This window comes from Hyperolius riggenbachi, chromosome 1, assembly GCF_040937935.1.
Source record: "Hyperolius riggenbachi isolate aHypRig1 chromosome 1, aHypRig1.pri, whole genome shotgun sequence".
NCBI lineage: Eukaryota > Metazoa > Chordata > Amphibia > Anura > Hyperoliidae > Hyperolius > Hyperolius riggenbachi.
Window position 1 is genome coordinate 346,938,785 of NC_090646.1, and position 14,291 is coordinate 346,953,075.

Below are 14,291 nucleotides of genomic sequence, written 5' to 3' on the forward strand. Positions count from 1 at the left end.
CTTCTGTCAGCTGATATCTACCCTTCATCTGATGGATGAGCTTATAAACTCTCTAGGGAGCCACATAAGGCCAGGAAACACCCTGTCCCATGTAGGTGAGAGATTTTGTAATTAGAAGCTACCAAAGAGCCAGGGAGCAGAGAAAAAAAAGTGGATTTAAACCAAAAAATGTCACTCTGGTTGCTTGCAATGAAACTCGCAAGTGCGTTTGGGACTTTAATGGCGTACGCGCGGTTTTCTCGGGAACCGCGTGCGTCACAGTACTAAATTATTTAAATACATTATTTGCACAGAACCGCCCCTCTTTGCCTTTAAATTTGCCACTTCGGCCTTGCTGCAGCTTCTGCTTGGTATTAAACACACGTCACTTCACTCTCCTGTGATAGCTTAAAACTCCTTTTTTTTTAAGTCACGTGTCCTCCTGGTAGAGGCAGTTAGCTTTTTCCTTCTAATAGCTCGTGACCATACCAGGCAGACCACTAGGGCATGCCTTCGCTCTAGTAGTGTGAAAGCTGTCACTAAACATCCATTCTGCTGTGAGAGAGAAAATCTAATGTGATATTTTCCTTTAGGACAGAATTGCAGAAATGTGGTTTTATATTTTCCAAACTTCAGTATTTCATTTATCATTTTTTGTTTTTGTTTTTTTTAATCAGGTGATTGGGTTTTCATCAGAGACAGTAGCTACCTTTATTGGTGTCGTTGGAATACTGTCCATTTTGGCGCAGGTTAGTTTTGGGGTTTGTAGCTTTCTGTCCTTTTGTTATACACTATATGCACTTATTTTGGTACTTGCATATTAAGCCATCCAGCAGAATGCTTTGGCTGTTAAAAAAAAATAAAAAAAAAATACATATATCCAGGCACATCGCCTCTAAATTAAATAAGGCATTAAATAAATTATTAAGGAAAGGGAGGTGCTGAAGGGGGTGTGGCTAGAAAACATCAAAAATCTATTAACCCTTCGCACTCTCGCATAAAAATGTTCAAACAAATGCATTCACAGATTCACTCATCCAGGCACAACGGTTATCCCTACAGCTAAGTTAAAAGCCGGGGTTTTAGTTCACAGAAGAATGCATTCTTATACTTAGTCACCTATACTGCGCAGAAGTACCCAGGTAAACATAGGTGTCCTAACTCTGGCCCTGTAACGTGCATAGTGCAGACATGTGAATGCATTTGTTTGAACATTTGCATGCAAGAGTGCGAAGGGTTAATAGATTTTTGCTTTGGCTGTTAGACACACTGATAAAGTGTATACTGTTCCTTTCAGTGTCTCCATTCCTTTCTGTTACCTCATTCACTAGAAGTGTCATTGTTCTTCTTAGTGGAGAAAATAAAAAGTTCATATGATTTTACAGTGCATTCATTAAATAAATGAAGAATTGACACCTTTTCTGGCATTAGTCTACTTTAGGGGATTCAGTGGGAATCCCGGTGTTTGGGGTGTAGGGTTAGGGTGCTGGGTTCAGGGGAGGGGGGGGAGTTATGGGTTAAGGAGGGGGAAGGTTAAGGTTAGGTAACCCCCTCCCGGGTGGACCTCTAACATTGATCCTAAACCCCTTCCCCTCAACCATTCCTCTCCTTAACCACCACCACCAACCCCCCCTCCCGGAATCCCACTGGGTCCCCTAAAGTAGACTAGCGCCAGTAAATGTGTTCTTAATTTAATGTAAATTCCTATGAATTATTTATTTTCTCCACTGAGAGACGCCACAGCACCGCTAGTGAACGAAGTTGCAATCTTTAAATACTGAAGGGAATAATCCGCTGCTAAAGAAACACAGTATACACTTTTCCAGTGTGTCTAACAGCCAAACCGTTCTGCTAGCTGGCTTAATATGCAAGTACCTTTTTGTTTGTATGAAAATATAACCTTTGTCTCTCTCTTTAGACTGTAGTTCTAGGTGTTCTCATGAGGTCCATTGGTAATAAGAACACTATACTCCTTGGACTTGGCTTCCAGATCCTACAGTTGGCTTGGTATGGCTTTGGATCTCAGCAGTGGTGAGTTGTGACAGGTTCTGTCCTCTCAACTTGGAAGCAAGACTTGGCTTAATTTCTCTTGCATGTATAATATGTAGGTTTCCGTATAACATCTGCTTACATCAGCTACTGATTACAATTTTCCAGAACCTGTTTTCCAGAGTGTGTCTTGTTGTTTTTTCTATTTATTCTTGAGTGGTTTCTCTTTATAATGTATAAATACTGTATGTATAATTATACAGTTAAATACACCATTTAGAGAACACATATATGCGAAATTGCTTACATGCCAAAATGCATGTAATGCACGCTTACATGCTAGATATTCCAGCAATACAGCTTGTCCAACTTTGTGACCTCACATTGCCATCTAAGCAACATAAGTCCCTCTTCTACCAAATTGTATGAGTAATGCAGCATAATTCGCCACACCACTCCTAAGTTGAGATCTTCATATTCTGCTGGGCACACACACACGACAATTTTAGAATCACTGATTATTTATACATTGGAATCTCATCATAGTAATCTCTGGTATAGTAAACCTTTGGCTATAGTGAACTTAGTCTCCAGGTTATGGCCATGTGCCTGTATAATGTTTGACAAATTCTGATATAGCAAACTAGCTTGGCCAGATCCTTTGAAATGCAGTAACACACACACACACACAAACACCCTACACCTTACGTGTGTGTGTGTTTTCCGCCTACTTTTTTAAATCTTGCCTTTCTGCTATTCTTCAGTGAAGTAGTAGTATTACACAGTATACTAGCAGGTGTCTAATACTGTCTTAGGCCTGGGACCCACTAGAGTGATTTTGTCTGCATTTTTGGTTTGCCGGTGATTCTAAAGAATTCTTCGCCAATGTATTGCAATGGTGGTGAACCCACCAGTGCAATTGCGATAAGGGTTAATTGCAATCACAGGACATGCAGCATTTTGGGTGCCATTGTGCTCAATGCAATGTATAGATTTTGCAACGATTTGGGGGCTGAACATTTCGTTTTTTCAAATAAAGTTTGTTATACTTAGAGTGTCCTGATGCCTGGCTTCTGCCTGTAGCTCCATCCCCTAGCAAAAGAGGTCACATGTGCTTCTCTGATTGATGCTAGAGTAGCAGCCATGACCTCTTCTGCTAGGGGGCTACAGACAGAAACTGGACAATCGGGACACCTGGTAAGTATAATGAAGTTTATTTGAATCAAAATAAAAAAAACTAATCAGAAGCGCTGTGCAGTTTACTGCCGAAATGCCGCGAAACGCAATCAGTCTAGGAATTGCTGCACATAGTGCTTGAGATATTTAAAAGTGATGCAGTGATTCCAAGTGGGTCCCAGGCTTTAAACTTTGGATGTGTGTGATACTTCTGTGCATCAGCCTCTCTAATTTAATTGTTTTTGTAGGATGATGTGGGCTGCGGGAGCAGTAGCTGCAATGTCAAGCATTACTTTTCCTGCCATCAGTGCTGTTGTTTCTCGCAATGCAGATCCTGACCAACAGGGTGAGTTCTTAATCTGTGACTTCATAGATGAAAAGGCCAAAGGTGAAAATCTAGAAATATTTAAAGAAAAACTCCAGGGAAAGGGCAGTGCTTGAATAGAGTAGGGAAAAGTTGTTCTTCATTACTGCCTTTGACCTTGCTGATTATATTTCATTTGTTTCCTGTCACCAGTACCACAAAAAGGAAATCTTTTTGGCTAGGAGACAGACGGCTATAAAGGTCTGCAAAAAAAAAAAAAAACCCTTCAACAAACTGCTAAGTAAAGTGCTGTTTTTGGTGTTAAAGTTCAGATTCCCTCACTTCGGATGCTGGTGGTTCTTCAAGTCTGAATCAATAAAAAATAAAGCAGGGCTACTTGGTCAGTGCTTCCCTGGAATTTCCTGACTCCCCATCATTCTCCAGCCATGCCTTTTTTATTTTTTTTTATTTTGGGTTTATCACAGCTTGAAGGGAAGTCCCCCTTAGTTGCCCTCAAAAAGCAATTAAAAAAAAACCCAAACTGGTTGTGTGAATATGGATGAACATATCTTCCATTGATTTTATCTTTACTGCTTCACTGTGCTTCTCTTTGCGTAGTTCATCTTCAGACACATGTGCTGTGCAGATAGCACTACTTATTCAGTAATGGAAAACACACCATGCTTTATGGTGCATGCATCCAACAACATTTTTACAGCCCAAATATGCACTCCAATAGCAGGAGGGATATAAAAGGTCTGAAAATTAAGTTTGCAAACTCATCCTAGAAAGTGCTACATACCTTATTGGTAAAAATCTCCATGGTCAAAAACATTCAAAAGTACCCAGTCCACCTTTTTCCGTAATGTCTATTAGACATTCCCTTGATGCCCTGAATAGCCTCAAAATGTCTTCCTTTCAATATGTCCTTTATCTTCGGGTAAGAATAAAGTCATTAGTGGGCAGATCAGTTGAGTTGCTTCAGGGTTGTATTGTTATACCTGTGCTTATCTGTGATATCTGGGCCTAAAACATTGTCTTGCCTATCCAAGGGCTTGATGCACATAACAGCAGTAATATTTCTGTGCACAGACCGCACACAGCAATATCGCCCTTACTTCCCACCAATAAGTTCTGCGAGTTACGCTATTAGTGTAACCTGCAGTACTCGAGTAACACAATCATTACTACGGTAGTGAGTGTTACCATCACATGTTACCGAAGCAACGGTCCCGCTAGGCTACTAGCCAGGGGCCTTTATAGACATAGGCATTTCAGGCCATTGGCTGGAGTGTCATTGGTCCTGGGGTCGCCATGCCCATGGATTAAGCCCTGCCTTCCAAATAAAGCCTCCACAAGTGTTCTATTACCTGCTTCTGCTGTGTCCATTAGTGCAAGTTGCAGACAGCTGCCACTGTGTCCCTTTGTCCCCTGGTGCATCCTTCTTTCCCGCTTTGTAAGTCCTTCTGTCCGCTTTTTTTGCCTCCTTCAGACCCCTGTGCCACTTCTGCCTCCCTGTGCCACCTTCTGTGCCCCTTTGTGCCCTCTTTTCCCCTGTGCTACCTCTGCCCCTGTGTTCCTCCTTCACTGCCCCTCTGCCCCCTGTTCGTCCATCAGTGCCCCTCTGCCACCTTCTGTGCTTCCTTTTGTCCTTCTGTCTCGCTGTGCCTTATTCTGTACCCCCTTTTTGTCTTCTGTCCCCCCTTTGTGCCTCCTTCAGTCCCCCTGTGCCTCCTTCAGTCCCCCTGTGCCTCCTTCTTTTCCCCTTTGTGCCTCCTTCAGTCCCCCTTTGTGCCTTATTCAGTCCCCTGTGCTACCTCTGCCTTCCTATGTTACCTCTGCCCCCCTGTTCCTTCTTCAGTGCCCCTCTGCCTCCCTTTGGCCTTCTGTGCCTCCTTCTGCCCCCCCTTTATGCCTCCTTCAGTCCGCCCGTGCCTCCTCTTTCCTCCTTCTGCTCCCATTTGTGCCTCATTCAGTTCTCCTTTATGACTCCTTCTGGCCACCCCCTCCCCCCTCCCCTGGTGCCTCATTCTTTCCCTGATTCTGCCTTTTGCTGTTTCTTAGTCCACCTGTGCCTCCTTCTGTCCTCATTTGTGACTCCTTCTGGCCCTTGTGCTGGGACTCCTTCTGGCCATCAGGCGCTTGTCACTCTGTGCCTCCCTCTGTTTCCATGCTTCTTTCTGTCCCCTTGTGCTACCTCTGCCACCCTTTTCATCCCTCTGTCCCACTGTGTCTAGGCTGCTTCTGTCCCCCTTTGTGCCTCTCTCTGGCCCCCTGTTCCTCCTTATGTCCCCTTGTGCCACTATCTGTCCCTGTCCCCCTCCTGCAATCCCCCAGCCCAGTGTCTAAATGCAGAGCATAGCACAGCAGAAGCTGTGCTCTCACCTCACCTCCTGTGCTGTGCCTGTGTGTCTTCTGCTTTTCTCTAGTGCTGGCACCTGACTTTCCTCATACTACGTGTCGTAGGAGATGCTGGGCAGACAGGCAGAAGCACTGCACTGGACTCCAGTGGAGGGGTGAGAGCACAGCTTCTGCTACGATATACTCTGCATTTGCACACTAAGCTCAGGGAGAGCAGGAAGGTGGTGTGCAAAAAATGCAAGAGGATTGGCTGGTTGTTTTTATCTCGGGTACTCCTTGTATTAAACTTCCACCATATACACCACATGGTTCATAATCGTGTGTGTGTGTGTGTGTGTGTGTGTGTGTGTGTGTGTGTGTGTGTGTGTGTGTTTTACGTGGGGGGGGGGGGGGATGACACAGGACTTTTTGCCTGGAGTGACAGGCTAGAAATGGCCCTGCCTTGTCAATGTTACCTTAGTCTGCTATGCTACTCACAGTCCTCTGACAATTTTGAAGCACAATTCAGCAAATTGATGTTGTTGTTATTATTATTAGTTGGATTCATATAGTGTCAACAACAGACAGTAAGCAATAAGGTACACTGTGCAAAATCATACACTGGAGTAATAGGCTCAGTAATTCAGGTTCACCTTACTCTGTGAGCAAAGTGCACAGATACACAAAGAGTGAGGGCCTTTCCAAAGGCTTACAATCTAAAGGGAGGGGTTGATAACATGTTAAAGAGGTTGAGATTACCTTGGTGTGATGTTAAGTTGTGGAGAATTGCTTATGAATTCTGATAAATTTGATTGCTTCACCCTTCTAACGCCACCCTTCAATATTGTTGAAAAGTTTTTGTCCGTTCTGCTCTTTGCTGGCTGCCCTGACCTCTGTTTGTCAGTGACGTTTTTTCTATCCTTAGAAAAATGTTAAATCCATTTGAACACTGCTGTTTTCTTCATGTCATGATACAGTACCTATAAACCTGGAGTAACATGTCCCTGCTTTCATTTCAACACTTACCAAGTTTAACAAGAAAAGTAAAGTTTGTTTTTTTCTCTAAAACAGGCTACAACATTCTCACGAAAGCACACAAAAACACATAACAATAAGGAACGGCTTTCAGCTAGACACCATCACACATTGACACCAAGACAACTGTGAAACACTGAAGTAAGCTGTTAATTCGCACAAAACACATTTAAAGAGAAGCCTCTCCTACCTGGCCCCCTGGTGATCGGGGCTGCACAGGACGCTATCCGTCCTGTGCAGCCTGTGACAGGTCGTCCCCTGTCACATGGCGGCGATCCCCGGCCGCTGATTGGCCGGGGATCGCCGATCTGCCTTACGCAGCAGCGCCGTACAATGTAAACAAAGCGGATTATTTCCGCTTGTGTTTACAATTAGCCTGCGAGCCGCGATCGGCGGCCCGCAGGCTATTCACGGAGCCCCCCACCGTGAATTGACAGGAAGCAGCCGCTCGCGCGAGCGGCTGCTTCCTGATTAATTCGCCTGCAGCCGGCGACGCAGAACTGCGTCGCTGGTCCTGCAGCTGCCACTTTGCCGACGCGCGGTATGAGTGTGCGGTCGGCAAGTGGTTAAACATTCCAGATCACTCTGTGCTTTATGGCTCAAACTGTAATTCAGACAGCAGATCCACGGGTATAAGACACCAGATCTAGTGTTCATAAGGGGTAAAGAAGAACTATAGTTTATTTTCCCAGAAAAGTCCTACACATATTGGTAATAGGTACAGATTTTATATGCCTTACAGTTATCACTGGTTTCTATATATACAGTACTTTTAGTCTACCTCTTATTTTGTCGTGTTGCAGCAATATCAGGATAAACTCGTTGCTGCAGCACTGATTTTATCATGGTGACGGGAGAGATCAGGTCAAAAGAGAGACAGCACTGGGTTGTCAGCTGATCAGGCAGGCAGTTCTATCATCTGGATACAATTCCAATACTACTTTTCATTGTAATTCAAATTTTACATTACAGTATTCAAAAAGCATTAAAGGGATACTGTAGGGGGGTCGGGGGAAAATGAGCTGAACTTACCCGGGGCTTCTAATGGTCCCCCGCAGACATCCTGTGTTGGCGCAGCCACTCCCCAATGCTCTGGCCCCGCCTCTGGTTCACTTCTGGAATTTCTGACTTTAAAGTCAGAAAACCACTGCGCCTGCGTTGCCGTGTCCTCGCTCCTGCTGATGTCACCAGGAGTGTACTGCGCAGACACAGACCATACTGGGCCTGCGCTGTGCGCTCTTGGTGACATCAGCGGGATTGAGGACACGGCAACGCAGGCGCAATGGTTTTCTGACTTTAAAGTCAGAAATTCCAGAAGTGAACCAGAGGCGGGGCCGGAGCATCGGTGAGCGGCTGCGCGGGCACAGGATGTCTGCGGGGGACGATTAGAAGCCCCGGGTAAGTTCAGCTCATTTTCCCCCGACCCCCCCTACAGTATCCCTTTAAAGTATCTGTACCAGAGTCAAAGCTTCTGATCTGCATGCTCATTCTCTTTCATTGACCTATTGCATTAGAGGAAGATCAGAACAGTCAGGCAACTGGCATTGTTCATTAGAGATTGAAGATGGCAGCCTCCGTATTATTTAGTTTCCCTTTAACCTCCTATTGAAAACACAAAGTTCCAGCTGTTGACCTCCTATCATAGTAAAAAAATGCAGATCTGAAATTTTTTTTATTTTTTTTATAAAGAACTAACCCTGAAGCCCATTATATAACAGGCGCCAGAGAACTTCCTTTCAGTGTTTGCCGCCCCTGCTTTCGCATACCCACAGCTGCTGCCTTGTGCCTGCTCACATGCCGCACTTGCACTGCAGGCACCTGACACGGACAGAGGCAGACACAATGATGGGTTTAATCGTATAGGATATTTCCTTTGTGATAAAAAGGTATGAAGAGATCACTAAATTTTTAGGCTGTTTGTTTTACTAAATGTTTCTTACAGAGGAAAATCTAGCTGCAAACAGCTTTAATAGAATAAGAATATTTCTTCCTGTGATACAATGACAGCCGCCATGTTGTTTGTAAACATTACACAGAGGCAAGCTTATCTGCATCTTGAGCAAAGAAAACTAATCCCCCCTCATCCTCCCCTCTGCCTCTGAAATCTCTGGCTAGTAATACCTCCCCCTCCTCCTGCCCAGACTGAGCTCCCATGAGCCCTTGCTACTGTCTGAAAGTGCCTTGGCTCTCTGAAAACCTGTCGGCGTGGCTTGTTTAGTTTATAGGGAATTAGAGCATTAAAACAAAAACAAAAAAGTATTTGGCTTGAGGAATGCCCTATAAACAATAGGAAAGGAACACCATTATGCAATGAGTAAAAGTTCATCTCGGATCCACTTTAAGGTGGACATACAATTGACAACTGATATATTTTAAATGTCATATTTACCCCCAATATAGGTGTGGTCCAAGGAATGGTAACTGGAATTCGTGGCCTGTGTAATGGACTGGGACCTGCTCTGTATGGTTTTGTCTTTTACTTGTTTCATGTGGAACTCAATGAGATGACCGACGTGGAGCCTTCTGACAAGGTCCTTAAGCCCAACATGGCCAACCCCTCAGATGAAGTAAGCAACCACAGAAGTCCAATCTGAGAGGGAAACTATAGGATTTTGTATGAGATTGCTAAGAATTTGGAAATTTCCAGTGACCTGAGATGAATACATGTGATTTTGAGAATAGTTTTTTGTATGTACACATGGATGAAGGTTGGTTTTCTGTATTGCAATATGAGCACAGGGAGTTTTCTGTGTAGGTTTTAGGCATCATTAATTCCACTAGAATAACCACCGAGAAGGCAGCCCCAGTGGCCATGGTGGATCTGATTCCTTACCCTTATTCCCTCCAATACCAGGGTATTTCTCTGTTGCTCTCCTAGTCCTCCTATGTAGAGTAGTATAGCAGTGGTGGATTAAAAGTTATATTGCTTCCTTTAGTATCTGGTCCTCCGCTTCATTGACTCTAGTCACCGTCACTTACGATTGTCCTTGTCTCGAGTCTTTTCACAGCACAAGACATCTTGACATGCAAGAGGATTCAAGAACAAGGTGGAGGTGAAAGACAGCAGATGCCTGCACTTATGGGGAGGGTAGTCTCTTATAGTGGCTGCGTTTGTCATTGGAAGGGGTTGTAAAGATGGTCATATGACCGATTTTGTGGCCGATTAACCATCCGATTCAATAATTATCGAATGAAAATTAGTGCCACAGCAAGCATGCTCGATCAATTATTTGACCGATTTAGGGCTGAAATCGATCTAATGTATTGATTGGACATGCTGGAAAAAACTCAGCCCAACGTGGTTAATCAGGTGCACAGCGGAACGCGATGGAACCCCTGGCTGCTGTCCCCCTCGAAATGTAAATGTTCCCCTCGGTGCATTAAAACGCTTTACCTGTCCGCTGTCACCCACCGCTAGTGATAAAGGTGCCCATACATTTTCTGCATTGGCACCACGTATAGCACGTGGGGTGTGTGTATGATGTCACACATGCTACCCATGTGCAATATGCTGGTAGCAACGTAAGGCACCAGTGTGAAAGGGGACAATGGCTATCATTCATAAAGCATTCCCGCATGCGGTAATGCTGAAAACAGCTGACTTTGACCACTTAGCAAAATGTCAATTCATAAAAGCTGTTACCGCATGAAAAGCTCAAATTACAGAGCAGTGAGGTAAATTACCGCCTTGTGCGATTTTCTCAACACATGTCACTAAATGTCAATTCATAAAGATTAGAGCAGGCGGTATTGGGATGGCGAATACCGTCTGTTTAGAAAAGGTAATAAGAGAGCGGATAACGGCAAAGTTAATGGAGACAGACCTCCCAGGCAGCAGCGGCGAGACAGAACAAACAAGGCTTTCCAGAATACCCCAGGCTGTGTTTTTTAACCTCTTGGGTACCTGTTTTCATATATATATATATATATATATATATATATATATATATATATATATATATATATATATATATATATATATATATATATATATATATATATATATATATATATATATATATATATATATATATATAATTTTTTTTTATTTTTTTTTTTTACATCAGAAAGCCTGCATGTGTAATATTTCTTAACCACTTTAGGATCCTTGGTACGCATATCCACGCCCCTTTAAACTTCACGTGCGGATCAGGGGCGTAGATATGCGTACTGCTGCCTTACCGTCGCTTTCACGATCCCCGCGCTGTTTTCCGCCGATCCACCGTTGCAGCCCCCTCCATCTGTGATCAGGATGTGAGAATCTTTTGATTCTCAATCCCGATCACCGTTCCCATCACCGTTCCCGTGTCTTCGCAGAGCTTGTTAAGGTGCATAAGCTCTGAGACCAACACTTCAGTGTTCGCTGTGTTCTATTAATAGAAACACGGTCTCAATAGCACCATCTTGTGGTCAAAAAGTAAAATACACCTATTTATGCCACTATACTGTTTTCCATAGCAAGTTTATTATTTTTTTTTTTATTTTATTACTTTTAACCTCTTCCATCACTACCCCACAGTTACAGAAATAAAACACTTGTTAAAAAAAAATTACATCATTTAATTTTTTTTTACATAAATAGTTACCTTAGGGACTTTTGTAATACGGATGTCATGAGTATATTTTTTCAAAAAAAGTTCTTGTAATAAGTGAAAAAATATTAAAAATCCCTAAATGGAAAAATACTCCTTCATTTCCAGTTAAAATATTATCACCATACATTGTACTAGGCACACAATTTAAACGTTGTAATAAACCGGACAAATGGGCAAATAAGATGTGTGGGTTTTATGTACCAAAGCACATTTTATTTTAAAACTATAATGGCTGAAAACTGAGAAATAATTTTTTTTTCCCTTATTATTCCCTTTACAATGCATATAAAATAAAATAATTCAGAGCAAAAACTACCACCCAAAGAAAGCATAATTTGTGGCGAAAAAAACAATATATAGATCATTTCAGTGTGATAAGGAACAATAAAGTTATCGCTGAATGAATGGGAGGAGCGCTGAAATGTGAAAGTTGCTTTGGTTTTTAAGGGGAAAAACCTGTGATCCTGAAGTGGTTAAAGTTCTTCTAAGCTGTGGCAATTAAATAGATTGTTTAGAAAGACTAATAGACAGAATCAGCACAGATTCAGGCCAAACAGAGCAGTTTAAAAAAAAAATGCACATCTAAAGGGAAGTTGGAGATGCCTCTTTTATTGTAACACTCTCTCTTCAAGAGAAAATGTATCAACTCAGACAGCTTCTCATGTTACTGCCAGCCTAGTTCGGGAAATCCCTGAACTTCTATCGCAACTGTAAACATTTTTATGAATTCGCATACAGAAGTCTAAAATACCGAATGCGGTATTTTCCCACCTGGATTATTTTACTGAACACACTTTTTTATGAATGATAGCCAATGTAGGGGCACCTTTATCACTATCGGCAGGCAACAGCAGACAGTTTAAGTATTTTAATGCATGGGAGGACACCTTTACATTTGAGAAACAGCAATGGAGGCGACGTCACAAGGCTGATTCCCGAAAGATTTCATGCTGAAATTGATCAGGAATCTACCTGTGGTGTATGAGAAGCCAACAGATCATTCTATGATCAGATTCGATCAGTGAGAGATATGTCTCTTTGTTGATCTTCCCATATATCTCTAGATGTATGGGCATCTTAATATAGTAAGGGTTGGCAACTGATGGTAGCTGCACTTTCAGTGTGGGTGCCATGGGGGGTTGTACTATGCAAGGAGTTGGGGTTATGGTGACTGTACTGTTGGGAAGTGAGCCACAATGGTGCCTGCCCTTGTCTTATCCTATGACCCCTTGTGGGTGAACTCCTTGGTGATGGGGGGGGGGGGGGTAATTAACAGCAAGGTTGCAGGTAAATGTTTGATTAATGTTGGATTTAGGGTTAGAAAGGTTAGCGACAGTTCTTCAGGAGGAGGCCTTGCAGTTTGCTAAATTACATTGTTCGAATAACAAAAATCTGTCTGCTAAACTTTGGGTGAGGGTTGAATTAGTGGTAGGCTAGACTTTAGAGCATAATTTATAGGTAGTTGGATGATACCTTATCACTGGTATTAAGTTAAAAGTTCCATTGTGCCTGAAATGAATTGCATTCTTAAAAACCTTTTCTATGTGGACATTCTAAGAAGTTCTTCTGTTTTCTTTCAATCACAGAGCAGCATCATCCCTGGGCCCCCCTTCTTGTTTGGAGCATGCTCCGTGTTGCTTTCCTTGCTCGTAGCACTCTTCATTCCAGAGCATAACAGCCTTACAGTGCGTTCTGGAGCTCATAAAAAGCATAACAATGGTGCTCAGAGCCATGCACTGCTACCTCCCGCTCACCTCCCAGAGGGCAAGGAGCCACTTCTTGATGACAGTAGTGTATGACTGGAGGACTGTACCCGAGCATACAAGCTAATGGGAATGACAACATCATGGATTGCTTTGGACACTGTGGAGAAGCCGTGCCTGCAGGAACCGAGACAGCAGAGCCAAATGCCAGAGGAAAAATGTAGTGTGTTTTTACTACCCCATTTACAGGGGTTAAATATAGCTAAAGCTGTCCCAGGATACATTGTGCCACTAAAAGTGACAGCAGAAAAAAGCAATAGTAATTGCCTGTTAAGCAGGTGAACTCTGTGGCTAATTTAAATTATATAATTCTGGCAGCAGTCTGTTGACAGAGGATGGGACCTGCAATATATGTATATTGTAGACTGGTATGAAAGAAGCCTAGCTGTGGGAGGGACATCAGGGTTGTGGGAGAGGCAATAAAATTGGAGCATCACTTGCCAAAATGACCATTGTTTTCTACTTGGCCTAGCCATAGAAGCAGCATCCATAGCATTATAACAGTGTGTTTTAATTTCTGTTTAATAATTTTTTTTCTATTGTTGACGGATGGACATTTGCGGTTCCTTTTTTTCTCTCTCTCTCTCTTTTAAATTTTTTTTTTTTTTCCTGTTCTTCTTTAAATCAGCGTAATTTTGCATTCCAACCGCTTCCATGCACCACAGTGTAGCCCTGAGAGGGCTTGGTTATATGAAGTACCCTCATCCTGGTCTGACAGACTAGCCTCTCACTGTACAGAATTAAAGTTAATTTTTTTTCAAAGAACTTACTCTTTTGTATGTTGTTTACCATTTGTTGGTTGTGAAATTTAGCAATGATTTTCATGGAGTAAATTAATTTATGTCAAGCTACAGAGCACTAAGGAAGCATTGCCATACTTGCTTTTTAAAGGTACAGTGCCTATAATTATTCGTACCCCTGCGGGGGGGGGGGGGGGGGGGTTTGAACCATTTCTCAGCTTTTATTTACATTTGAGCAAAAGGTGTCCAGTCCAAAATTATTCACAAACTGCCACAGTCTGTAGGAAAATCTAAAGTTCTATACCATTCCAAATAGCCCAAGCTTTTCTAAAGCATCCTAATTACCCTGATTAATTGGACTGTGTAAAAT

At 42.7% G+C, this 14,291-nt stretch overlaps 1 protein-coding gene across 1 annotated transcript in view; it reads left to right on the forward strand.

Moving 5' to 3' along the window:
• Positions 1 to 13,950, forward strand: part of LOC137512572 (hippocampus abundant transcript 1 protein-like) — a 64,366-nt gene extending 50,416 nt beyond the window's left edge. Inside the window, exons 8-12 of the mRNA XM_068234065.1 lie at positions 657 to 728; positions 1,898 to 2,010; positions 3,393 to 3,490; positions 9,224 to 9,390; positions 13,005 to 13,950. Of these exons, the coding sequence (XP_068090166.1) occupies positions 657 to 728; positions 1,898 to 2,010; positions 3,393 to 3,490; positions 9,224 to 9,390; positions 13,005 to 13,217 (663 nt within the window). The 3' untranslated portion in view covers positions 13,218 to 13,950. The remainder of the gene's footprint in view (positions 1 to 656; positions 729 to 1,897; positions 2,011 to 3,392; positions 3,491 to 9,223; positions 9,391 to 13,004) is intronic.
• Positions 13,951 to 14,291: the final 341 nt, after the last annotated feature.